This window comes from Carassius gibelio, chromosome A21 (genome assembly GCF_023724105.1).
Source record: "Carassius gibelio isolate Cgi1373 ecotype wild population from Czech Republic chromosome A21, carGib1.2-hapl.c, whole genome shotgun sequence".
In the NCBI taxonomy this organism is placed as follows: domain Eukaryota; kingdom Metazoa; phylum Chordata; class Actinopteri; order Cypriniformes; family Cyprinidae; genus Carassius; species Carassius gibelio.
Genome location: NC_068391.1, coordinates 1657351 through 1684625, shown reverse-complemented (window position 1 = coordinate 1684625; position 27275 = coordinate 1657351). Strand labels below are relative to the sequence as shown.

At 33.8% G+C, this 27275-nt stretch overlaps 1 protein-coding gene across 3 annotated transcripts; it reads left to right on the top strand.

Annotated features, from left to right (window-relative positions):
- The first annotated feature begins 205 nt into the window (after positions 1–205).
- LOC127941575 (ras-related protein Rab-27B) lies at positions 206–27033 on the top strand. 3 transcript variants are annotated; one of them, XM_052536785.1, is made up of 7 exons: positions 206–421; positions 9929–10014; positions 18334–18505; positions 23691–23776; positions 24651–24754; positions 24890–25013; positions 25918–27033. In XM_052536785.1, the coding sequence occupies exons 3-7, from the start codon at positions 18353–18355 to the stop codon at positions 26102–26104; spliced, it is 654 nt and encodes a 217-aa protein (XP_052392745.1). In that variant the 5' UTR covers positions 206–421; positions 9929–10014; positions 18334–18352; the 3' UTR covers positions 26105–27033. The 3 variants fall into 3 exon arrangements, with proteins under 3 accessions (XP_052392745.1, XP_052392744.1, XP_052392742.1); XM_052536784.1 differs by having other exon boundaries at positions 9887–10014; XM_052536782.1 differs by lacking the exon at positions 9929–10014.
- Positions 27034–27275: the final 242 nt, after the last annotated feature.

Sequence of the window (27275 nt, the reverse complement as noted above, 5' to 3'; positions counted from 1 at the left end):
TTGTGAAAATTATTTTAACAAAAATGTCTATGTATGTGTGAAACCTCACTTCATGAATATTAATGACACTACTTGTACGCTCCAGTAAAGAACATCAGCATCTGATTAATATTCATAAGCGAACGTCCAATGATCGCGCTGCAACCTGTTGGCGTTCGCAACCGCTCGGCGCTAGGACCCGGATCAGAGCGCGCCACCGCGGGGCTGCTTACAGATCCACACGAGAGCGCGCAGGACCCTCACACACACTCATTAGTACACTTGAGGAGGTGTGCTTCAGTGTTTGAGCATTTCATTGAGCAGATTCCCGTTCGGATGAGGCGCGGTTCGAGCGGAGAGAGCGGCGGCGGGCTTTGATGAGGATGAGGATGATGAAGAGCGCGAGACACCTGTGATCACGTCCAGCGTCAGTCACTGAGATGTGAGTAAATCACCGGTGCAAACTCGTGTTATGATTATGAACATCATCATGTGTGCTGCTGTGAATCCGTGTGTGTGTGTGTGTGTGTGTGTGTGACGGAAGCCTGAGTCACCAGACACACACCGCAGCATCACAACTTCATCCCAACAATGGTGCACGAGTGATGTTTCCATCATATCAATCTGAATCATGTCTGATTTCACTTCTATAATGGCTTTAGAATGCAATACCATGTTTTTTCGCTATTTACCATAGTACTTGCTCTCTATCATGTGTGTCACTGCTTATATTCCCATGCAAAAAAATATTAAACATCACCATGGTACTGTCATGTAATACATTTGGACATGTACCATGGTATTAGCCCCTAATCATGTCTTTTAATGATTATCATGGTGCTATAACTACTAGGCCTATCATGTTTTTTTTCTTCCGTGTTCTTTTTTGTTCATATACATGGTCTGATGTGTCTGTTATAGCTTATTTTCACTTGCAAAGTATTAAATATTACCATGGGACTTGCATGGCAACTCGGTTTTACAGACATGTTTTTTATATTTTTTACTTGTACCATATTATTACCATGTTTTTTTGGATTTAGTATGGTATTAGCACATTATTATGCCTGTTACTACTACTTACTACTATATTATTACATACTATTTTTTTTTTTTCGCATTTACTGTCATGTAATTAATTATGTCTGTCGCTTCTTGATTTCAAGTGTAAAAAATGTGTTATGGTCCTATAATTGTTTAAGATTGTTGTTTTGGATATTTACCATAGTAGCAGCTCATGGTAGTTTGATTGATTTATGAGCGATTATAACCACTCATCAACAGTAATATGCGACTGTTAATAATCTATCGATTATAATAAGTCAGATAAATGTCTAATTAGTAAATTAGAGAGTGTTTGTTGGAGCAGAAGTTGTTGCCACATTGGTATGATTCGGTGAGTGGTTGCTAGGTGCATAAACTCCACCCCTGCGAGCCCACATTCCTACATTTTTGAGTGCCACGCCCACATCTTAACATCCAATCATCATCCAGTGTGTGGAACCAAGACTCCGCCCTACATTGCTTTTTGTGCAAAATAAAAAATCTGTTGTTACTTTTTATTTCATCGTGCCTTTGAGTCTGTATTTGCGATTTATTTTTATTTTTTTCTTCGAGTGATGTTTAATGAAATAGGTGGCTTTTTTTCTTCAGCTGAACGGAAAAGATTTGTAGCTAAACCGTGCACAGTGGCAATTAATAAAATGCAATTCAGCCACTGCACGATTTTGAGAATTAAAAACGGCATATCAAGGAACTCTGAATACTCTTGGCACTTGACGGTATATTGAGGTCTTATGAAGAGAAATGATCGGTCTGTGCAAGAAACTGATCATTATTTACGGAAATACTGTCTGTAATCCCTGAGCATCATGCACATGGGAAATCTGATTCTTTTCACAAACTGATTCTTTCAGACAGTTGGTTTCAGTGAACTGGTTCAATTCAGTAGTTGGTTTACATAATCACACAATAATATAAAATATATGCAATTATATTAATAAAGCACCAAATAATGATGCGAAAAATGGTTGTTTTAAATGTCTAAAAAGCATATAAATTGAATAAATTAGAATCGGTTCAAAAGAATGATTCGTTCGTTACTGTTTGCCTGATGTTCTGGATTACAGGTAATAATGTTGTTATTAGCCTTGCACTGTTGTTATTGATCTTCTGAAGAGTGTGTAATAGACACAACACGGGTATCAATGGAAACAGAGCACTGCAACTTTAAAGCTCAAGTAGTGTTTTAACACAAATACAAGCGTCTTTAAATCTTCTACAGTCAGTTAGTTATCAGACGGGCAGTTAAAGAGAGAGAGAAGATTGGTACTCAATAAGAACTTGTGCATCTTCTCCCTCATCTGCAGCCCAGCGTGTCTCTCTGCTCGCTGGGTAATTATCTAAGGTCTGCCTGCTGCGCCCCACCGCAGGGGTCAGAGGTCACAGGGTTCACCAGCTGCTGAGGAAGAGCCGCCCCGCTGGGCACATTACCTGTGCGGCAGGATCCCCCAAAAACCTCCGGCGGCTCTGAACAGACACGCTGATCTCCATTTAAAACCCTCAGACTGAACGCATATGACGTTGTTAAAATAATGTGGGTGTACAGAATAAAAACAGTCATATTTACTTTAATTTGCATCGTTCTTCAGCATTTGATGTGCTCTCGGTTAAAGCTGCTCTCTGTCTGCTCAAAATTCAGTGTAAAGACATAATGCTGCTTAAAAGGCAGACTAAAAATGATGCCTACTCTTAGTCCCTAGTATCACAGGATACATGTGTGTAATTGTTGTATAAATGCTTTTTGCCGCCTCTGAGCAGCATTTGAACAATATGTGTAAAGACACTTAAATGCCACTTAAGAGCCGCTTCTGTGCCACCTTTGCAGTGTAACTTTAGCATAAGTATTAAAGTTCATTGCATGCATTGTTCTGCACACAGCTGAGTTAAGGCTGTGCTTGCTTAACATTTAATGTAAAGATTCAATACAGCATTAAAGCCGGACTAAATTATGCTGGCTTTGACTCACCTCAGTCCCTTGTATTAAAGTTTACAGTTGTAAATGCTGTGTAAATGTATGTATGCCGCCTCTGAGCAGCATTAATGATTTGGGTTAAAGACACTTAAATGCCACTTCAGAGCCGCTTCTGTGCCACCTTTGCAGTGTAAATTTGGCATAAGTATTAAAGTTCATTGCATGCATTGTTCTGCACACAGCTGAGTTAAGGCTGCTTTGTGCTTGCTTAAATTTTTATGTAAAGATGCAATACAGCTTAAAGTCAGACTAAATTACGCTGGCTTTGACTCACCTTAGTCAGTACCTTGTGTTAAACTGTAAAGTTGTTATTGCTGTGTAAATGTATTTATGCCACCTCTGAGCAGCATTAATGATTTGGTGTAAAGACACTTAAATGCCACTTCAGAGCTGCTTCTGTGCCACCTTTGCAGTGTGAATTTGGCATAAGTTATCAACTTCAGTGTGTATGTGTCAATTTTGCAGCATTTGATGTGATGTTTTTACACAGCCAAGTTAATGCTGCTCTGTGCCTGCTTACAATTCAGTATAAAGATGGGAGTGCCACATAAAAGCCAGACTAAATTATGCTGGCTTTGACACACTTCAGTCCCTCATATTAAAGTGTACAGCTGTAATGAATGTGTAAAGGCATTTATACCGCCTCTAAGCAGCATTAAAAAAATTGTGTAAAGACACTTTAATGCCACTTCAGACCCGCTTCTGTGCCACCTTTGCAGTGTAACTTTGGCATAAGTATTAAAGTTCATTGCATGAATTGTTCTGCAGCGTTTGATATGCTGCCTTTACAAAGCTGAGTTAAGGCTGCTCTGTGCTTGCTTAACATTTAATATAAAAATGCAATGCAGCATAAAAGCCAGTCTAAATAATGCTGGCTTTGACTCACCTCAGTCCCTCATATTAAAGTGTACAGCTATGTAAAGGCATTTATACCGCCTCTAAGCAGCATTAAACAAATTGTGTAAAGACACTTAAATGCCACTTCAGAGCCGCTTCTGTTTCACCTTTGCAGTGTAAATTTGGCAATTTAAGCGATAATGCTGAAAATGATCATGCAGATGTTGCATGGAAAAACGTGGTAGTTTTTCCGAGCTGCATGTATTTTGTGGAGGAGATGGAGTTTGTGATGTACATGTGATTTAAAAATGCAAAATTTTTTTATGTAACATTCCTAAATTGACCAAAAAAGCATAACTAGCATATGAGGATATTTTGAATAGCAGGTCATGAAATAATTGTGACAGCGCTGATTGGAAAAATGCAGCAGTAATTGGCTTTACACACTTGCTGTAATTGCTTTCAGATGCTGCCAAGAACCTGAACGCGTTAATAGATGCGCTACAGCGACTGTAAACGAGTGAAGGCCTCGGGGAGATGTTGTCTTTCACGTCCTAACGCTCATAAACACACGCTCCTCCGAGGACCTCGCCATCTCTTATGTATTAAGCTCCTGATTAATAATTCATGAGGTTGCACTTATTAAAGTCCGACCTGTCACTTTTATCATTTAAGCTATTAGAGCGGGCTCATGTTAGCGTAATCGTTTTAAATCATTCGTGATGGCCGAGGTTTGGCATTTGTCGTAGCGTCAGCGTCTGGGGTTTGTTTTCTTCTTAAGGGTCTGTGGACACACGAGGGCTAATTGGGTGCCCTAAATAATTAATGCGGCTGAAGACGTTAAGAAATGCCAGAGACCTTTGAAGGAGACACAGTCTGTGTGGACTTGTGGTCTCTAAAGGCCCTGCTCTTCTTTCTATTGTCTGTGTAGGTTTAAAACAAATACGTCTTCACTGTCTTCTGCCGACCGAATGCACATTTCATCTTTGCTGCACACCATATTTCGTACTTGTGCTACACACTGAACCTGTGTGCTTCAATGATGATAGGAACATTTTTAATTCCTTTAGAGAGCTCTCCTTAGTATCTAATAAGACCGCATGCTGGTATTGTGACTCAACGTCTCATAAATATGTCTTTTGATGCTGCTTTTATTTGCATGTGTGCATTAGGATCTTGCTGAATTCAAAGTTTCAAAAATGCATGCATTTTTATTATGCAAAAAAAAAAACGAGTATACTGTTTCAAACACACCTTCTTTCATAGCATTGGATTTTGGGTAATATTTGCATGCACAGATGCACAAAAGTCAATTTTTATTTAACTTATAATGCATCTTTACAGAAAATCATAATGTTAAAGTTGATCATACCTATTATAAGGATCTATATTGTACGTGATTTGGAAAACGTGGGCGGAAAAATGGTATCCAGTCATAAAAAAGTAACTTAATATAAAATTTAATGTTATGGAGTTTTAGATTATTAAATTAAAAGTTGGGCTGTTCACTTAATCAAATCGAGTTTGTGGACTAGTTATGAATATTAAAACATAAGGACTGCTATTGAAATATGAGTAAAATATTGCAATTTAAATATTTGTTCAAAAAAATTAAATGCATTTTTGTTACATGATAAGAGAAATAAAAAATAAATAAAAATATTATTAAATGGTTAACATTTTTATATATATATATATATATATTAAACCCTTAAAAAAAGAAAAATGAAAAAGGGACTTTGTAAAAAAATATTTCTTATATAAATTCCAAGGGATGCATTAAATGTTTCATTAAATTGTTTTAATTATTAATTTATCAAACATGTCTAATCAAATAATGTAATACAATTGAACACTTTAATCATAATTTTAAAATGAATCAAGTGAAAATATAATAACTCCTTTATGTTCTTAATTAAAAATTAAACATTGATATACAATGTCATAATTTCTTCAAGTTAAATGCAACTTTTATTTTGCAGAGTTTCTGTTTATCTGATGCTGTAGTTTTTCTCAAATGAAATGATGAAGTGTTGTTGAAGGGATTTGTTTATAGAGTTGAATGACATATTTATGTGACCTGTATATGGTGTGCATTAGATGCATGTTCTCTTTCTAAAGCTCATGCACGTGTGAGTTTCTCTGTCAGGAAGTTAAATGCCAAAAAGATAACCGCTTTACTGTTAATCAGCATTTCCTCTCTCAGGATGATACTGTGCTGCTCTGGTGAACATTATCACAGATGTGGTTGAATTACTCACATGAAATGGCATCTTTATGCAGCTCTTTTACATTCACCGAGTTCACAGTGACTGAATCTGTCAGGCTCCAAAAGGACAAAATGGACTTGAAATATTACAGTAGTCCATGCTGCCATTAGGTTTTGTTACTAAATACAGTAAATGTGAATAAAATCTGCATCTTGATTCTCTCAAACGTGTCGTCTTCATCAGAGAAACATCAGCCAAACATAAAATAAAATACTAGATGTTTACATTTTTCAGATGAAGACTTGAAAGTTGCCTTAATATGAAAAACATGACGAGTCAGTTGAACGCTAAAGATAAATACTATACTACAATAAAAATAAAATAATATTATTAATTAATAAAAACAAAAACAATAGAACTAAAAAAACTTTAACAAATAAATTATTAATAAAATGTAACTCATTTAATTTCAGCTAGTTGACAAGGCAAGATTTCTCATGTACAGTTCTAAAATAACGAGAGCTGAAATTAAAAGTAACAAAAATATAGAAATAAAAAACAAAAACTGATAAAATGACCAAATATAAAATTACATAAACTTTAACTAAAACTGAAAATGAAAACAGAAAACAAACAAAAAAATAAAATAAATAAATATAAATATAAAACCAATTAATTTAAATAACACTGATATATATTCATTATAAATACCGAACAGAAAATAATGATTCCTGTGATCATCTTCTGGTCTGGTATTTCACAGAAAACTGAACAGATCGTCTCCGCTGTTTCCTAAAGTAGAAGCTAATGCATTTTTTAATTTTAGACATTACATCTCAGAAAGTTTGTTTGATTTATGAGCAGCAATATTTCACACAAATACATTTTTCAGGGAACTGTGCCCTAATTTCATACAGGGATACAGTAGATACAAAACATAAGCCTTGATATTTTTCACCCTTTTGCATGTATAATAATAAGAACCTTTATTAATAATTAAGCACCAATAATTATGCATCAAATCAGAATATTTTCACGATTTCTGAAGATCATGTGACACTGAAGACTGGAGGAATGATGCCGAAAATACAGCGGAGCATCACAGAAATAAAATTCAGTTTAACAGATATCCACATAGAAAACAGGTATTTTAAATAATAATAATATTTCACAATATTACTGATTTTACTGTATTTTTAATAAAAAAAATGCAAGCATGGTGAGAAGAAAATGTAAAAATCGTAATTATTGTGTTGTGTGTTGATTTGCTCGTAGAGTATAAGAAGACACTGTGTTGAAACGGATTGTTTTGTCTGTATTAGTGAATTGTACGCCGAGCACATGATCAGTGATGTGTTTTAAGAGGATTCACACGCTCCTTGTATCACGTTAACGGCTGTAAACACGCTGCTGTGCTTCTTTCTCACAATAGTGTGCGGATCTCATGCAAAAATAACATTCCTGCTCCGTAATACGGACTGCGTGACTCTCCGGCTGTGTTTGTCCCTCGGACGCCGTCGAGAGTCATGTGAAAACCTGAGTGTTTGGACACGTCTCATTTTTAGGTGAAGTTCACCTCGAAAAAACTCCCCCTCATGCCCCTCTCATGGCTTTCATTCGTGGAACAGAATGTCCGAGCGTCCGCTAATTAAATAAAATAATGAACGTCTCAAGCTCTATAGAGGACAAAAGCACCATATAAGCTACTTAATTTTGGGTCTGATCCTTCTGTAAAGCATTATAGGACTTCATGCATGAGTCATCTGGACGAAAGTTATGGTGTTTTATTTTTATTTTTCAGAGCTTAATAACAGTGTAGAAAGCAGGGGCACATTCTGCTGAGCTTCTTTTTCATCCAGTCCGGAATTTAGAATTATTTATTTATTTTTTTACCTTTAATTACATTTTAATAATCAAAAAGACAATTAATTTAATTTAAAAAATCATAAACTTTAATATTTTATTTATTTATAACAATAGTGGCTTTTGATTTAGCTTAGATTTTTTTATGTTTTGTGATTTATCAATTTAATGAATGCATAAAACTTTCAAATTTTAAATCAAATTAAAAAAAATTATCAGTGTCCTCTGAAATTTTTTTTTGTTGTTGTTTAATTCCTTTTTATTTTTCCCATATTCTGTGTCTACTGTTTTAATTTAATTTCAGTGAATTGTTCAGGTTTTAACGGTTTAATGAAATTGTAATAATCAAAAAGTCTTATCTATTGAGACAATAAAACATAGAATTTAATAAACTATAAAAAAAATTTTTTTTTAGCAATTCTATTTTATTGCTTTCTGAATTTTGTGTTGTATTTTTAAACAAGACCGATATGATATTTACAAAAAACCTTTCTTTTCCTCAGCTAATAATCTTCAAATAATCCACAAGGGTTAAACTCCATTATAGTCCATATTACAGCTGATTTTATCAACCAAATTCGTGCCAAATGCAGTAAATTCAGTCTTTTTTCTGCATCTCAGAAAACACACGTTTGTTTTACCAAAAACAGTCATAATCCCGTTCCACGTTCTTATAAAGTGTTCTTGTGGCACTGGTGAACCTGTTATTGAGTTCTCAGCACTGGGAGGTTCCTGGATCTCATTACCCAGAATGCATCAGCTGTAGAGACGGCATGTGATGTGTGTGTGGAGCAGAGCATTAACACTCGCCTCACTGCATCGCTGTACCACATTAACCCCGTCAACGCTGTCTTCAGCTGCGTTTCTGTCTGGAAATGGATCGTTCACCCAGAGATCATCGCTCTGTTTTATACAATAAAAGTCAATGGGATTCCAGCGTACTTCAAACATGTTTAAGACAATTTGATTATATATTTCATGCATCTTTTGTGCAAAGATGTTTAACACCATGTTATGTGTGTTTATGTTCAAGTTACTTGAATCATGTTCTGGTTACGTTTTTAAATAACTACTTAAACGTAAAAAAAAAAGTCTTCCATGTTTTTTAATTTAATAGTAAACCCACCAAAAATGCCAAAAAATAAAGAGTTTGATTAAAAGATAAATTAAATTGTTTTATGTCTTCAATGGATGACCGGAAAAATAAATATTTAATTAATTAAATTATTTTTTTTTTTTAATTGAGTTGTTTTTATGCATTTAAAATAATTAGACATGCTTACAATAGAATTTGGTAACAATAAAACACAATTAAAATATTTCACAGGGCCCTAAAAATGCATTTATTTATTATTCAACTTTTAATAAATTGATGTTAAATTGTATATAGGTTTCATGGTTTTACTTAATTAGGCATGCTTTTTGATTAATAACATTTTATTAACCATTAAAAATCTAAAATGAAAAAAAAAAAAATGGAATCTAGAACAAAAAAAACAACCGATTTTGTGCAAAAATAAAGGTGGTATGTGTGTTTTTACCTTTGTTATTATAATCTAATTGTGTGATCCTACAATGATTACCCATTACCAATAACAATATCACCCATTAAAACATGCATACTATCTCTTACGTAAAACAGACAAAAAAAGGATTTCACTGAAGTTTACTCATGCAAATTTTCATGAAGATAAAATATTGTATTATTATGAATATATTGAATATTGTACCTCAGATTTGGGAAGTGCTCATCTGTGTGAGCGAAGTCAGTAAGCTTTAGTCCAATGCAAGAACATAATTTTTTTAAAATGCAATGCAGATCACTTTGGTTGTTAAAGGGAAATCCATGAATGCAAACGTGTGTCCAGTTGCATTGGAGGAACACAGATCTGTTGTGCTGGTTTAATCGTGTCACATGGCCGTCCGTCGTGTGTGTGTGTGTGTGTGTGTGTGTGTGGTCCAGCCCCAGGCCTTCAGTGCTAACGGTCCAGGCGTTCTCCTCCAGAGAGCAGAGGAAGCTGATCTGGACTGGGATCAGGTCTGTGGTGGTTAACTGTGGCACGCTTCAGGAACAGGAGGAGAAACACCAGGGTAAGATCTGGGTTTGGGTTTTAGAGCTAAGCACTGATGGTTTTGACGGACAGAAGCTGTGTTTTGGGACCTTTATAAAGTATTTTCACTGTAAATAATGCACTTAACCACTTACAGGGATTTAGTTTGGTGTTTTCCCATTTTAAATGACCAGCATTGTTTCAGTGTACACTGCAAATAAATGATTTTTGAAAGAATGTTTTGCAAGAATACACAATATCAGTCTTTCTGCTTCCAAATTGCATGTTTAAAGCAATGCATTTCCTTTTTTTTTTAATGTCAAATCTACTAGCCACGTCTGAGTTTAAATTAATTCACAGTAAAAGTGCAGAAAAATGGCTTTAGGGTTTTTGTGGATCTAACAGTGCACGCAGATATTTTGTCCATTTTTTGTTTTATTAACAATTTCTGCCATTTTTTTTTTTTAATCTTAGAATTAAGCAAAAAACTATTTTCATGCAACGACAGAAAGTGCTTAAAACGGCACTTATATAACCTTCTCGATGCTTTGTGTGACTTCTAGATCATTTTAAATGTAATATCAGGTTTAAAATGCTCAACTATTCATCTATTAAAGCTCAAAAGTCTCATTCGAGTCCTAGACATGATGCATGTTGGAGATGATTAATGCTAAACGCTGTTGGTTTTTTAAGAAGTGTTGATTGGCTGTTGATTATTTTCAGCTTAAGAAAGCATACCTTTTGAGACTGATTCAGTTGGGTTGTAAAATCTTGTTCACGATGCTTATTTTAGCACTGGGGCAGTAGTCTGAACGTCTTGAAGATGAAATGAGTGGAAGTGCATGTGAAAGTAATCAGATTTTGAGGATAACAGAAATACAGTCGAGACTTTTGTGTGAAAATTAATCCATACATGAGTTTTTACGGTTTTGAAATGTTGCAATAGCATGAAACGTTTTCTCTCTCTCTGGCATCGATGGTTCCATGAAGAACCTTTAATGCAATCTTTAAAAAAAAATTAGATTTGTAAAATGTTCTTCACACTAAGATAAAAAATGGTTCACGAACTGATACTGGAAGTAGTTCTTTGCTGGACTTTTTATTTTTAAGGTTGTAAGACCGTGGACATTTATTTATTAATTTTTTATTGTGTTTCTACACAAAGACGTATGACTTTAGAATACTTTTTTTCACAAATTACACGGAATGCACAAAAAATGGTGCAGGATTTACTTTGTAACCATTTTCATTCATCAATAATTACAAAGAAATGGCTAATAAAACATTGAATTAATGGATGGACTGAAGTAGTATTTACTTGTAAAAACTGCATAAACTTCTTTGTTTTTATGGTGGACTATGCCTTTAATTTATGACTTAATGTTGGTTAAACTTCGAGTTCATGAGTCAGGGTTACTTGAAATAAAATTATCTTTAATTGAAAAAAATAAATAAAAAATCTGATTTTAGCTAGTAGCCGAAGCAACATTTCTCATTTTTATTTAGTTATACTTAACCTAAAATAACTTGAACTGAATCTAAAATTAAAATGATTTAAAAAAACTATATCAAAAATAATAATGGTAATAATAAAAACCAGAAAATATATCAACTGAATCGAACTATAAATAAAAACTTTATTACTTCAAATAACACAGTACATCAGTTAAAGGTTTGTTTTGTGACTTTTTCATCTCTACTCCTCCTGCTAACTGAATCTAATTCATCCGAAATGCTGTAATTATTGGGAAATCCAGGTCATGTTTTCCCACAGGCCTTTGCTCTCCAACTCTCTGTTCCTGGAATCACACGACTATCCCATCATCTCTAAGGCTGATAATCTTTTTCTGAAGTTAAACTGGTTTAAAACCAAGCCATCGACTGCATAAGTTGCAGAACTGAAAAAAAAAAAGCTGCTAAAAAGCACATTTATGGATATAGATGAATGAATCGTTGTTGCGTCAGATTGTCTAAATGTCACAGTTTGTCTGATCAAATGTCATGCATTAGACCTGCTTTAACCAGAGCGGTCTAGAATCTTCAGCTTGACTCGATTAACTACATGTGATCAGGTAATGAACGAGAGACATTGTATACTGAACAATACTAATTAAAGTTGGCCAAAACAATCTAGTTAGGTTTGACTGGAACTGATGCGCATGTTCTGTTAAATCATTCTGGCATCTGTTGAGATGTCAAAGGTCACGGTTTTGTTTATTGAGTTTGTTTTTAAGGTCATCTTCTTTAACCCTTCCCTCATTTTCCTACTAACCAGGTGTTTCTGATAAACCATTGATCTGCTTTTAATGCCAAAATACAATCTAATACCGGTTTTGTGTTCAGAGACCGAACAGTTTTAATGTTATATTTCAAATATATATATAAAAAAAAGGTTGAGTATTTGAAAAACCAAGCTTAACATAAAGTATCAACTAAAATAGAATATAAAAACATAAACATATGTTTTATTTCAGTTAGTTGTTAAGGCAGCATTTCTAATTTCCGTTTAAAGTTGCAGTACTCAAATTATTAACAGTATAACTGTAACTGTATATAAACATTAAAAATTACAGAAATAGTAAAACAAAGCTTTAACTACAATGAACATAATACTATTAATAAATACTATAATAGTATATTCAGTTAGTTGGCAACGTTTCTAAATTTATTGTAGTTTAACTGTAATAAAACGCATTAAAAACTAAATCGACATTTAGACATATTTAGTTAGACAGAAGTGAAAAATTACTAAAACGTTAACAATTTTCCACGGCAGCATTTCAAATTTTTGTTTAGTTGAAGTACAAAAATTACTAAAACTGAAATCAAAAAAATAAAAACTAAATAAATATACTTAAAATAAAGAAAAAGGACAAAAACACAGTACAAAACTACTAAAACATTAACTAAAATTAGAAAATACTAATAGGGGTGTAACGGTACGCAAAAATCACGGTTCGGTACGTACCTCGGTTTTAAAGTCACGGTTCGGTTCATTTTCGGTACAGTAAGGGAAAGAAATGCAAAAATTAACTGCAGGTTGTTTATTACTATAAACTTTTTTTTTTACAATTTGTTTACACTTTTTTTTAAAAATACTTTTTAATAAAATATATATAAAATAAAAAAAGAATAGGAAATAAAATACTGCTGCAAAGTTCTCCACTAAATAATATACTCTCAGTCTCAAACCAATATCATATAATAAAATAGAATCAAAAATATAAATAAATAACTATGATTACAGTGCAGCATTACCAATCCCAGCTTCTGCTCATATTTAAAATATATATATATATATATATATATATATATATATATATATATATATATATATATATATATATATATATATATATATATATATATATATATATATAACTTCCGCCACTTAATATGTTCGTTTGTAAACACGAAAATGTACCTATGTTGCGCAAACAAAATATTGCATTCTGTCATTCGGTACACACGTGCACCGTACCGAAAGCCATGTACCGAAACTGTCCGATACGAATACACGTACCGTTACACCTCTAAATACTAATATTAGTAAATACTATAATGGTACACTCAGTTAGTTTCCAAGGCAGCATTTCTAATTTTAGTTAAGTTGAAGTAATACAATTACAAAAATGTAAACTTAAAAATTTATAGAAATGAAACTAAAAAGAAGACTAAAAAACAATGCAACTATGCAAGCAAATTACTAGATTTTACTAAACCAATTGAAAATTGAAAACACTAATATTAATAAATACTATAATAGTATATTTATGATCTTAAAATAACACTGCTAAAAGAACCCCTTAGCAACCACATAGCACACCATGGCAACCGGAGCCCAGCATCATGTTTTGTCTTTTGCTCAGGTGAACACATCTTTTTCAGTGAATGTAGAAATCTAGTGTGTGATTTTCAGGGTTTGTCAGCCGCAGGGCTCATGGGAGGTTGTTCTAGACCCGGCTCAGACCGAGTCAGGGGGGCTCTGACCCCATTTTGTCCCTGTGTAACACATCGACTTCTGAGGGCGTTTCACAGCTCAGATAACCTTTCCACAGCTTCACTGCCAGCACAGATACAGATGTCGCGCAGAGACCCTGCTGACGGGGTGTGTGTGTGTGTTTTATATGACTGCATGTGTGTTTCTATAATACACAGGACAGAGCCAAAGCCTTGCTGAATTCACTTCAGGCTGATTCCACTGAGCATGTGTTTAATCTATTGAACTCATGCACATTGTGTTTGGAATGAAAGAGTCTGAAGAGCACAGTGTGCCTGGGGTCAGACATAAACCACGTTAGATTGACTATTTTTTCAAGCTTTAGTCAATTTGTCATTGTTCAGTCTTCTTGGGTCAGTGCAACCTTATTTGATTACCGTGCAATCCAATTATTAACAACAGAAAAACAGATTTTTTGACCACAGATGGTACATTGGTTTTTGCTTCTGTTTGCTGCTCGTTATAATCTTAAGTCAGATGTCTTCACCTCTGGGGAAATTATTTTTCTTTTGGAATATCAACTGAAAAATGCCAAGTTGTCTGCACAGGTCAATTCTTATCTAATTAACGTTGCATGAAAAAAAATGCATTACACAAAGCATGCAACTAAATTAATTTATCAATTTGCATGCGACAAAATGCGTTTCGCAATTGCATGTAACAATGCATTGCACAATTGCATACCAATAAATGAATTTTGCATTTGCATGCAACAAAGTGCATTTTGCATTTGCATGCAACATAATGCACTTCGCAATATACAATTGCATGCAAGAAAAGGTTTTTCATATTTGCATGTAAAAACATATTTCATAATTGCTTGCACCAAAACGCGTTTCAGAATTGCATGCAACTAAACGCATTTTGTAATTTAATGCACCAAAACGCATTTTGTAATTGCCTGCAACAAAATACAATATGCAATTGGATGCACTGAAAAGCATTTCGTTATTTCATGCACCAAAATGCATTTCATAATTGAATGCGACAAACAGCATTTCGCAACAAAGTCTGCGTGCAACATAATGAACACACACACACACACACACACACACACACACACACACACACACACACACACACACACATATATAGACTTCTCTTAGATCAATATGTTTCCCAAATAATTTAAATTTTATTTTTGTAACTGAATGCACAAATAATTGAGCTTGTATTTGTAGATTTGTAAGAAATTGTAAGGTACTGATACTAATGGTTTTCAGTGTGACTGCACACTGTACATTGGTTGCATTGATGTTTTGGGCTTAAATACTCTACCTGTGGTATGATCACCCCTTCTGGCAAATGTTCATGACCTTTCATTGAAATCAATATCAAATTCTGTCTTCCGCTCTAATTGTGTGAACAACAGACGTATGACGTTCTCTATTTTGTCAATTAACACTTTTCAACATAAACACACAGGACACTTTAACAGCCTGTGGGTTTGAGTTAGTCTTCTGATTGGTAGGTTTGTTTTCATATGTAGTGTGTTCCTGGCATCACTTTGAATAAGAGTGTCTTTTATGTTTTTGTGATTATTTATTCTAATATTAATTTAGTAGTCTCAACATAACTATTTTTGTGTTGTTATTTTTTTTAAACTGTGCTGTCTTAGATAAATATTGAATCTCATGAAATTTGTCAAGAGCACGTTTGAGTCATATTTTTTCCAAAAACAAAAAGAAAACATGTTGTGTCAAGGCAAGACATTAGAGTCAAAACCATTGTTTTTTTCGTGCACTGGTCAATTTTGAGATTCTGGGTTGTTTTGCTTTCCATAACTTGGAAAGAAAACATCCAAAATATACATTTAAGTGTTTATTTTATTGCAGTTTATCTATTTGCTTTATTATTCCCTCCATTTCAGCATCACTTACATACACCAAAACTTAGAGATTTATTCCTCTCTAAATCCTGAAGGTTTTTACTGAGGGGTTTGTTCATATATCATTCACACCGATTTCTATAACACTTTATTCTTAAAAAACACATTAAAAATGCATATATTTAAAGGTTGTGAGTTTTTTCCTCCACTTCAGCAACACAAACATACACCAAAACTTAGAGATTTATTCCTCTCTATATTCTGAAGGTTTTTACTGAGGGATTTGTTGATCTATCATTCACACTGATTTATACAATGTGTTAGTCTTAAAAACATGGTAAAATGCATATATTTAAAGGTTGTGAGTTTTTTTCCTCCACTTCAGCAGCACGAACATACACCAAAACTTAGAGATTTATTCCTCTCTATATTCTGAAGATTTTTACTGAGGGGTTTGTTCATATATCATTCACACCGTTTTATATAACACTTTATTCTTTAAAAACACTGTGAAAATGCATATATTTAAAGGTGGTGAGTTTTTTCCTCCACTTCAGCAGCACGAACATACACCAAAACTTAGAGATTTATTCCTCTCTATATCCTGAAGGTTTTTACTGAGGGGTTTGTTCATATATTATTTGCTCTGATTTATATGACATTTTGTTCCTTAAAGCATTATAAAAAATAAAAATGGAAGAAAAAAAAACTGATTTATGGATTGATAAAAAAAAGAAATCCAAAATCCCTTCTATAAAAACCTTTAAATCTGATTTGTAAACAAAATCAAATAAGAATTTTGAACCTGGCTCCATCCAATATATTTAATCCATTGAACCAGGATTGAACAAGTGTTGTGTTTTATTTTAGGAGACGGTGATGTGTGAAAGATTTGATGATGTGTGTGTAAGAGACCGAGCGCCACAGATCTGCTGATCACTGGGTCATGTGCAGGACGAGGCGCTCACAGATGAATGAAGCTCTATTCATCTATCTCTGATGAACTCTAGTGAATGTGTGAGCGCAGAGCGTTTGCTGCGGGCTGTGATGTGTTTACTGCAGCGTCTCTAGCCCACACATATAAATGAGATTATTTGAGCACAGTAGAAACGGCCCTGGGGCCCGCTGGACCCTGAGACCTTCTGAGAGAGAGACCTTCCATCACACTGAGATATTGTTCAATCTGTCTCTTTCTGGTTTCTTTGGCCTTGATGTGTGGTATTGGTTGAGTAATATGGGCTTTTTAATAGCGAGCAGAGTTGTGTAACACACAAACACACACAGAAAAATACAGTTTTCTTTTGTAATTTCAGTCAAATAAATTTACTTATATGTATGTATATATATGAGAGAGGGAGAGAGAGATAGCTATAAATACTTAATGTTGTTTTGCAAAATGAATATCTAACTATTTGTATTAATAGTATAAAATATCAGTGTATACACACGCATAGATACATAAATATGTGTGCGTGTATCTGTGTAACAATTGTAATTCTTTTTCTCAAAAGTTATTATGAAATATTTAAGTTAATTTACCAGTTTCAGTGATTGTATCTTATTTATGTTTTTCTGTCTTCTATTTTTGTATTAATTGTTTGAATTCCAGTTTTATTTTAGTATTACTAAGACACAATTATGGTTTTTATTAATGTTCAATACGTTTAACTTAAAATAAATTAGCTGTTTTGTTTTAAATATTTATTTTAAAAAAAAATCATGTATTTCAAAATAGATGTGAAAGTGCACTATTATTATAAATTCATGAAAACTTTGGAATCCAGACCTAAGGTTTGACTCCTTTTTAAGAAGACAATCTGCAGATTACTATGTATTCACTAAAAAATATTAAAGCATCAAGAAGTTTAAGTTTACTGTAAAGAAATTCCACTGTACCATTTTTGTTTATTTTAAATATTTTACAAAATATTGTTGAATCCGAAATTGATAGAAAATTAAATCCTTATGTCTAAGTAAGTTATGTTCCAAATTTGAAGTTGATATAAAAAAAAAATATATGCTCCTGTGAGATATTAATTAGGGTGTTATACCACAAACAGCCACCGGGTACCATCCAAGCTCTGTAGAATTTTTGTTTAAAGCATTTTTCTGTTTAAATTTCTGTCAATATTACTTCTATCAAATTAACCACCAAATATGGAATCTTAAGACTCAGACCCTTCCAAATATATGCATTTTGTACTTTTGATTCTAAAAGACCGTAATACATTTTGTAATATGACACTTGACTCCACCCACTAAGGGGAGGAGACCACTAAGATATTTTAAAGTACCATTTTCCATGGTAGAATTTTAAAAATGGTTTTACCAATCATTCATTAGCTTTCAAATGATATATAATTTATGATGATTACTAAAATAAGTGCTAGAGAAAACAACAAAAAAAGAGCGTTTGGCCCACCTGTGGGCCGGTGGCCCTGAAGGGGTTAAGGTGTATTGAATATGTTCACGGGTTTGTTGTCTTGATTTATTGTGGCTGCTGTAATATCCTCATGCTGTGTGTTGTGCAGGTTCAGCTCCAGCAGCACTATGACCGATGGAGATTACGACTATCTGATCAAACTCCTGGCTCTCGGGGACTCCGGAGTGGGCAAGACCACCTTTCTCTACCGCTACACCGACAATAAGTTCAACCCCAAATTCATCACCACCGTGGGCATCGATTTCAGGGAAAAGAGAGTGGTTAGTGTCCATGCTGTCGTTTTTCTGTTTCTGTTTGAGTTACGAGCTTTGATGTTTCCCGTGAGATCACCCCTCCATCCTCACGTAATTGGCTCATAAGTCTGTGTGTGTGTGTGTATGTGTGTGTGTGTGTGTATGTGTGAGGGTGATAAAGTTTATTGATGTGGATCATAAAGTGTGAAGAGCCACACACAATGGACTTCACACACTCCAGTATTAAAAGAGCAAATCTCTGAGATGTGGCGAGCAGATCTGAGCCGACGGGACTGTTTATAGAGATGCTGATGTGTCTGATCAAGCTTTGCTGTCTTTTACAACCATTCAAGAGATATTTTTGACATATATATATATACGTATATGTAACTTGAACTGATTCACAAAAATAAATCTATATCTACACCGTATGTTAGAACAATACGTTTAAATATAGATTTATTTCGGTGAATCAGGTCAAGTAAAATAACGTATTAAGTTTATATCAGACTTTATAAAATCATCTTACTCGTTTTAGGAAGGATCATAATGCAACTTAATAGTGTGTATATATATATATATATATATATATATATATATATATATATATATATATATATATATATATATATATATATATATATATATATAATGCATGATTTAAAAATGTCAACAGTTTATATATATATATATATTAGGGGTGTAACGGTTCACAAAATTCACGGTTCGGTTCGATACGATTCACTGGTGTCTTGGTTCGGTTCGGTACGTTTTAGATACAGCAAAAAGAAAAAATTGGCAGATACATTTCCTTGATCTAAAAAAAAAAGAAAAATGTATTAAAACTAACAATGTTTTTTTTTTTTTTTTTTTTTTTACATTGAACAATGATGGAGAGATTCTTTACCCATCTTCTATGGTGTTTTCTTAGCAGCATACTGTATAAAACAAAAACGGCTCCTTATAAAAAAAAAATGAAAATGTTATATTGTTGTAGTAGTTATGAACAAATACAAAGATGTAACTTTTTATATGGAACTCTATAACTCTTTATATTGAGTGTGTTTTTACTCAATTGGTTCTCTATAGGGTTTTTTGGAACAAAGCAGGAATTACGGTCTGGCTGAAATGGGCTCGTGGAGGAATATTGTAACGGGGCTCAATTACATTAAGCATGTTCTTAAAACCTGCGTTTTCCACTACAGAGTAAGGCACTCGCTCACTCAGTACGCGCTGAAGGCTCGTTGCAAAATGGCTAAAGGGTCTTTCACACAGGACGCAGTACACACGGCGCTGGACCCTGGGCTCAGCGTTGCCCTTCAGATACAACACGATTTGCGCTACACTATGCCTATTCTATCTAATAACGTGCAGGCCTGTTAATTGTATCGTACTGCTCAGGAAATTCCGACACAGTACAGTACTAGTCCATTTTGATTTCTGTGCTTGTTTGGATGCCCCGATCGATTGGTAAAGTGCACCCAAACACCAGACCTGTTGGTTATTGGAGGATCTTCTATTTCTGTTCTGTTAAACGCATTGGCCATTTTGCAACGAGCCTTCAGCGCGTACTGAGTGAGCCTAACATAAACATATAAGATGGTGTTTTCTTTTTTTCTTCGGGGGTGTCAGGGGCGTTGCCTGTTACGTCGTTTGGGTTATTGGGCTACCTTGTTGAACGCATATCGTTATATTTCACAATTTTTTATTTATTTTGCAAATGTAATTAATTAGTCCAACTAACCGTTCGGTACATAATGCGTACCGCGTACGGAACCGAAAGCCTCGTACCGAACGGTTCAATACGAATACATGTATCGTTACACCCCTAATACACACACACACACACACACACACATACACATATATATATATATATTTATTTATTTTTAGCTTTAATTTGTTTTGTAATTTTAGTTTATTTTAGTGTTTGATTTTTTATTTCAGTTAGTTGCCAAGGCAGCATTTTAGATTTTTGTTTTTGTTGCATTATAAATTGCAATTTTACTTTAAATTTTAGTAATTTTGTTTTGTGCATTTGGCATTTTTTGTTTGCTAATCTTTCTTTCTTTCTGTTTTATTTGATTTCATTTAGGTGACTTTAGGTAACATTTATCATTTTTAATTTTCATTCTCGTTTAAGCTTAAGTGTTTCATCAAATATTTATATTTTATTTCAATCAACAAATGATTTATAATAGTTTTAGTTGTAACAGTTTTAACTCTTGCTGCGTTGCGTTATGAATTGCAGTTTGTCATTTTAAGAACGCAACAATTTCACTTTGACAGAGTGTTTTGGATGAAATGAATGTTCATGACTCGAAGTAACACAAGACCACCGGCTCTCCACTGTGTGTGTGTGTGTGTGTGTGTGTAGGTGTGTGTGTGCGTGACTGTGAGGACGTGCAAAGTGTGTTTCCACCCACTAAAAACGAGACTGTGCTGATCTGGAAAAGATGGATAATGAGAAAGAGGCCTGAATTTCTGAAACACGCTCTCAGTATGAATCATCCGATCTCAGAAACACACACGAGAGCTGCCCACATCATCAGTGACACGGAGTCTCATCACGTCAGGAATCAGCGGCTGACACGCTCATGAACGATCCTCCGTTATTCTCCAAACATTATAATATCATATATTCATGAACCATAAACATGGGCTCTTTACAGACTCTGTTGTGCCTCTACATCTCCCTCTTTTTCTTCCTCTATCTCCATCTCCTCATCTGATCTATTACTTTCCACTCTCTGTCCATCTAGGAACAAGGCTCAATTTACCATTTCAGCATTAATCTATTATTTTAACCATCACTACTACTCTTGCACTTAATAAGTCCACCTTAAATATTGATACAAAACTGATACACTGGAATTTAGTGATTAATATTATTATTAGTGTTGTTGTCTAAAATTGAACACCTTCGCAATGTAAACAAATAACAGGAGACATTTGTTATTAATATCCTTCACACTACACTTTGATGTCAGGTATATTCAGCATTTTTTATTGACATTTTTACATTTATTTCAAGAGAGATATTATTGAGTTTACAGGCTAAAGTGGTCTTGCTGTTGTAAACACTGTTGCTATTGTAGAAAAAAATAAATATTTGCGTCACATTTCGAATATAATTATATTTTAATTAATTTCTGAATTGTTTATTTTTATAATAATTCAGAGAATATGAAAACCTGAATAAGCCTTACCAATGTTGTGATAATTATTTTGAAGGCACTCTACATGTTAAAAAATAAATAAGTACTGTAATATAATAATAGTTTAGTCAAATAACATAAAAAAGACCAGATCCCTCAATCCCTGTGAAACTTCAACGTTACTTCTACACTACAGGCTACACACATATCTGCATGTTCTCACATCACATCGTTCTTGTAAAATAATAATAAGTAAATAAACATCCAAATCACTTCGCTGAGAATGAAACACCACTTACCAGCTGCCACGGTGTAGAAAATATTTATTTTACTGTCTATGGAAAATATCCTCTAGCAATTAAAAATCGCGCGTGCGACGTGACGAATCGTCCCGCTCGAATTAGGTCGCCGTCGTAAGGTGAAAGGTCATCATGTGGGTCATTTTATTAACGGTTAAATTATTATTCATAAATTGTACTAATATTATGATTGGGCGTGGGAAGGCATTCACAAAAGGGCATGTTGTTACAAAAAAAAATTCGAGGAAATTTTGCTTTGACAAAAGGGCACTTAAGGGGCAAAGGAGTTGCTCAAGCGAATCGGTTCTTTCGGACAGTTCGATTCAATAAACCAGTTGGGAAAAAAAAACGGTTCACCGGTTCTTTAGCGCTCGATGTAATTCATTGGCGATGATTGCCCTTCATTCAAGCCTTCTGTTTACCCGCGCTCAAAACACTAGCACAGAATCAGTTCAGAATCAATCACCAAAAGAATCAGTTCAGTTCAGACGCGCTGTGTGTCGGTCTGCTTCACGCTGAATCACGCATGCGCAGTATCATCAGTTCCTCGGTTCTCGAATCGGACGCGTCTGACAGAAACGGTTCTCGGTTCAGTGTACGAATAAATGTCGAAATAATAATTATTTATTATTGTTCTGCGTAGTTTGAAGAGAAACATTTTTTAATCTTTATCCCGGATATATATATATGGGAGGAGGGTCAAATGGGGGGTCAAGGCGTTTTTTGACAGGGTCTTGAGACCCCCAAGACCCCCCCTGGCGCCGCCGATGACTGTACTGCTATATGTATTATTTATTAATTATTTATTTTGATATTTTTTTTATTGTTTTAATTAAAATTGTATTTCCTCTGTAATCATATGATTATTTAGAGACAAAATCCTGATATTTTTCAGGTGTTTCATGATCTTTTTCTGTCTTTCAAATTTTATAATGTATTATTATCATCATCATCATCATCATCATCATTTTCATTTAAAGTCACCTTTTTTGTGTGATTTATACAATATTAAAATATTTAGTTTTTAATAATTAACATTATATATTTTTTCTATATTTATTAATTTATTTCTTTTTAATATATATTTTTTAATTGTTTTTGTTTATTTCCGCCCATGAGTTTATCATAATTTAGTGCCAGACACAAAATACTGATTTATTAAATGTTTTATGACCTTTTTTCGGTCTGTCTTTCAGATTATTTATTTATTATTATCATCATCATCATCATCATTATTATCATTTAAAATATTTAGTTTCTAATAACATTATTATTTTTTTTAAATATATATATATTTTTTTTTTTTTTATTGTTTTAATGTATTTTTCCCCCTTAAGCATATCATAATTTACTGCCAGACACAAAATCCAATTTTTTTTTCATGTGTTTTAAGACCTTTTTCTGTCTGTATCTTTATTATGTAAATTGTTTCGTTTCTATCAAGTATCTTCAATTTTCCTACTTTAGTACTGTATTTATTTATTTGTTTATTTATTCATTAATTCATTTAAATCTAATTGTTCTTTCTTCTATAAGCACAGGATTATTAACCCGTGCCAAACGTAGCAGATCTGCAAATCTACACACATCAGAAAAATGTCTGTCTTAAAATACTTTAACAATTAATATCACATTATAGAATCGTAGAGGCATCGCTCAACTTTAATCGGCATCAAAACAGAGATTCTGTGTGGATTTCTCACGGTGTGAAGTTGGTCTGGAGCAGGTTTGGTGCTGATCTCTGTTGTTCTGCAGGTTTATACGACGAACAGCTCCAATGGAACGACCGGAAAGACGTTTAAGGTTCACCTGCAGCTCTGGGACACGGCGGGACAGGAGAGGTGTCTCTTCTTCTCTTATTCTCTTCTTCTCTTTTTCCTGATCACATCAAGGCACCTGTTTCAAAGATCAGCTTCACAGTAACACACAGGAAAAGTGTTTTAGGTGTTTTAGGATTCAGATCAGATCAATAACAGTGTCGATGATGTAGAGTTATTTTCATTATTCAGCTCAATTGAGGAATTAAATAGCTCAAATTGAATCTTAATCCTCTTTTAAGATGTTACATCACAATTTAAAGTATTGTTTAGAACATATTTAGTCGCTATTCAGTTATATAAAAAATGTTTCCCCTATTTAGCAATACTATATTACTGTAATGTTATGTGTATTATTTAATCTCATATTTTTTTGTTTACTTATTTAATTTGAATGTATTGTAATGTTATTATTATTGTTATTAATATTTTAAATGTTTATATTAAGTTACATGACTAATGTACTGTTACACATTGTTTTAAATAATATTTAATTTTATATATTTTTATTGTTTAATTATTATCTTATTTTTATGTTAATATTATTATTATTTAATTTGTTTTATTATTATTATTTATTTAAAACAATTATTTTCTATGAAGTAAAATTTTTCAATTGTTCGATGTGATATCTATGCATTTATTTATTATATATTTTAATTGTTATTATTTTAATTTAATGTAATTTATCTTAATCTAATTCTTTTTATTTAAAAAAAATATATATTTTTTTTTTACATCCTTGCACTGTTTCCCTATACCTTTTTTTGTTATGGTTTGGGTTATTTTTGATCTGCTCATGCAGATCGATGTCTGCTGGCTGAACTCTGACCTCATGATTCAGAGATCAGATGTAAATGCACTGAACTCAGTTGAAGTCTCGGTCTGTTCTCCACAGATTCAGGAGTTTGACCACGGCCTTCTTCAGGGATGCCATGGGTTTCCTGCTCATGTTCGATCTGACCAGTCAACAGAGCTTCCTCAACGTCAGGAACTGGATGAGTTAGTTACAGTGCATGCTTCCTCTTCCTCTTCCTCACATGCATTTCTGCAGTAGATTCAGTCTGTAGATCTGCTGTTGATTCTGATGCTCTTTTGTTTACTCGAAAACCTGAAACCGTGTGTGTGTGTGTGTAGGTCAGCTCCAGGCGAACGCGTATTGTGAGAATCCAGATATTGTTCTCGTGGGTAATAAAGCCGATCTGAACGACCAGAGAGAAGTCCAGGAGAAACAAGCGAAGGAACTAGCGGACAAATATGGGTGAGTCTTTTCAGTCATTAATTTTTATTTTTTTTATTTTATTTATAATAAATTTGCTTCGCTTTACGATATACACACACACATGCACGCACACACACACACACACACACACACACACACATATATATATATATATATATATGCAAAGGCTATCAATCGAGTAAATAATTTAATCGCGATTAATCGTCATGAGTTAACTTGATTAATCGCACATTTTTATCTAAAGTCACCTTAAATGAATACCTTTTTAGTTTTATCAGAAGTCCAAAGTATCAATTATTAATTTAAATTATTATCAATTGATTATTATGTTAAATTCAATTGTATGTAACTATATTTTACTGGCTTAGTTGTTTTTTCGATTTTTATAATGCATTATCTTCTTATTAATAAGGTTTAAAGGAGACCTATTATGCACCTTTAAGTCTCTTGTGTAATCAAAAGTGTATTTGTGAAGTTTTATCTCTTATAGCCTGTTAAAATTGCCACTTTTAGAGTATGAGCAAAAACGTGTCATTTTTGTGTCTTCCCCTTTAAATGCAAATGAGCTGGTGCTCCGGGAAAAGAAGGCGGAGCTTCAAGAGCTCTAGAAACACAGAGACGCTGAAGACTGGAGTAATGATGCTGAAAATTCAGCGGCGCATCTCACAAATAAATTACAGTTTAGAATATAATCATATAGAAAGCAGTTATTTTAAAAAGTAAAAATATTACACAATATTACTGTTTTTATTATATTTCTGAGCAGATAAATGCAGGCTTGGTGAGCAGAATAGACTTTTTTTTTTTTTTTTTTTTTTTTTTTTACAACAACACAAGTTTCCATCTTTGCTTAGATTGAATGATTCTCATAAATCCATGTGTGTTCCAGGATCATCTTCTGATGTTTGTCTCCTCTTCCCAGAATTCCCTACTTCGAGACGAGTGCGGCGACCGGCGCTGAGGTGGACAAAGCCGTGGTGACGCTGCTGGATCTGGTGATGAAGAGGATGGAGCAGTGTGTGGACAAACCCGCGGTGGACGCACACAACACTGATGGAAGCAGCAAACTGGACGCCGCGGCGGGAAACGAGAAGAAGTGTGCGTGTTAAAGCAGCGGCACCCATCCGGATGTGTTACTGAAATGTGTGGACTATGTGTTTTCCCCTCGGAGAGCTGTGTTACTGCCTTGTGATCTTTAACAAACCTCGTACAGATTTAGCCATGATTACTACTGTCAGCAAATGCATCTGAAATGTTCAAATAGAATAGAGATCTTAGGTCAGAAACTCACACTGAAACCCTGATGCAAACGCTCATCATCTAAACAGATGTACATCAACAAGAACAGAATTATCTGAGGAACATTCATACGCTGCCAGTCGAAAGTCTGGAGTTATTATGAGTTTGTAATGTTTCTGAAAGAAGCTAATTTGATTAAAAATACTGTAAAATTGTGAAATATTATTACGATTTAAAATATCTGTTTTCTAAGTTAATATCTATTTAAGTGTAATTTATTTCTGTGATGCTGCGCTGTATTTTCAGCATCATTACTGCAGTCTTCAGGGTCACATGATCTTCAGAATACATCATATTTTCATGATTTCTGAAGATCATGTGACACTGAAGACTGGAGGAATGATGCTGAAAATACAGCGCAGCATCACAGAAATAAATTACACTTTAACACAGATTCACACAGAAAACAGTTTTTTGAAACAGTAAAACTATTTCAGATTTTTCTCAGTGTTTTTGATCAGATGAATGCGTCCTGGGTTGCTCTGGTGTGTCTAACACTACATCTCTGTGCATGATGACTTGAGCTTGTGAATGTGTGTGTGGTGTCGTGTCGCTGCATGCGTTCACACGCGTCGATCCTGATCTGAAAGAAACTCATATCCAGTCTTCAGTTCCTCAGAAGTGCAGGTAAAGCGTGTAAAAGCACACGCTTCGGACTTCTGGACATTTGAAAGAAATCCCTGTGTTTTAAAGCATCTGTGTTCAAGTATGGAGTGAATAAACATTTAAGAATCCGGCAGATTAATGTCTAACGTCCTGAAAACACTGCCTAGATCATATTTCACCCTACATTCAAAACCTTCTGGATTTTTTGCATTTTGACAAATTTTGTTTTTGCAACAGCAAACTCTCATTACTGTAAGAATATGAATGTTTATCTTTTATTATTTCTAATGGTTCTCAATGTATTTCATTACTGTAATGCAGTATTATTATTATTATTATTATTATATACTTGTTTTGTAAGTTGCAGTAATTAGA

Excerpts from the sequence above, each read along its gene's own strand:
- LOC127941575 (XM_052536782.1), top strand. Across the intron at positions 18,506-23,690 it reads ATTTCAGGGAAAAGAGAGTG|GTTTATACGACGAACAGCTC; the intron begins GTTAGTGTCCAT and ends GTTGTTCTGCAG. Across the intron at positions 25,014-25,917 it reads GAACTAGCGGACAAATATGG|AATTCCCTACTTCGAGACGA; the intron begins GTGAGTCTTTTC and ends TCCTCTTCCCAG.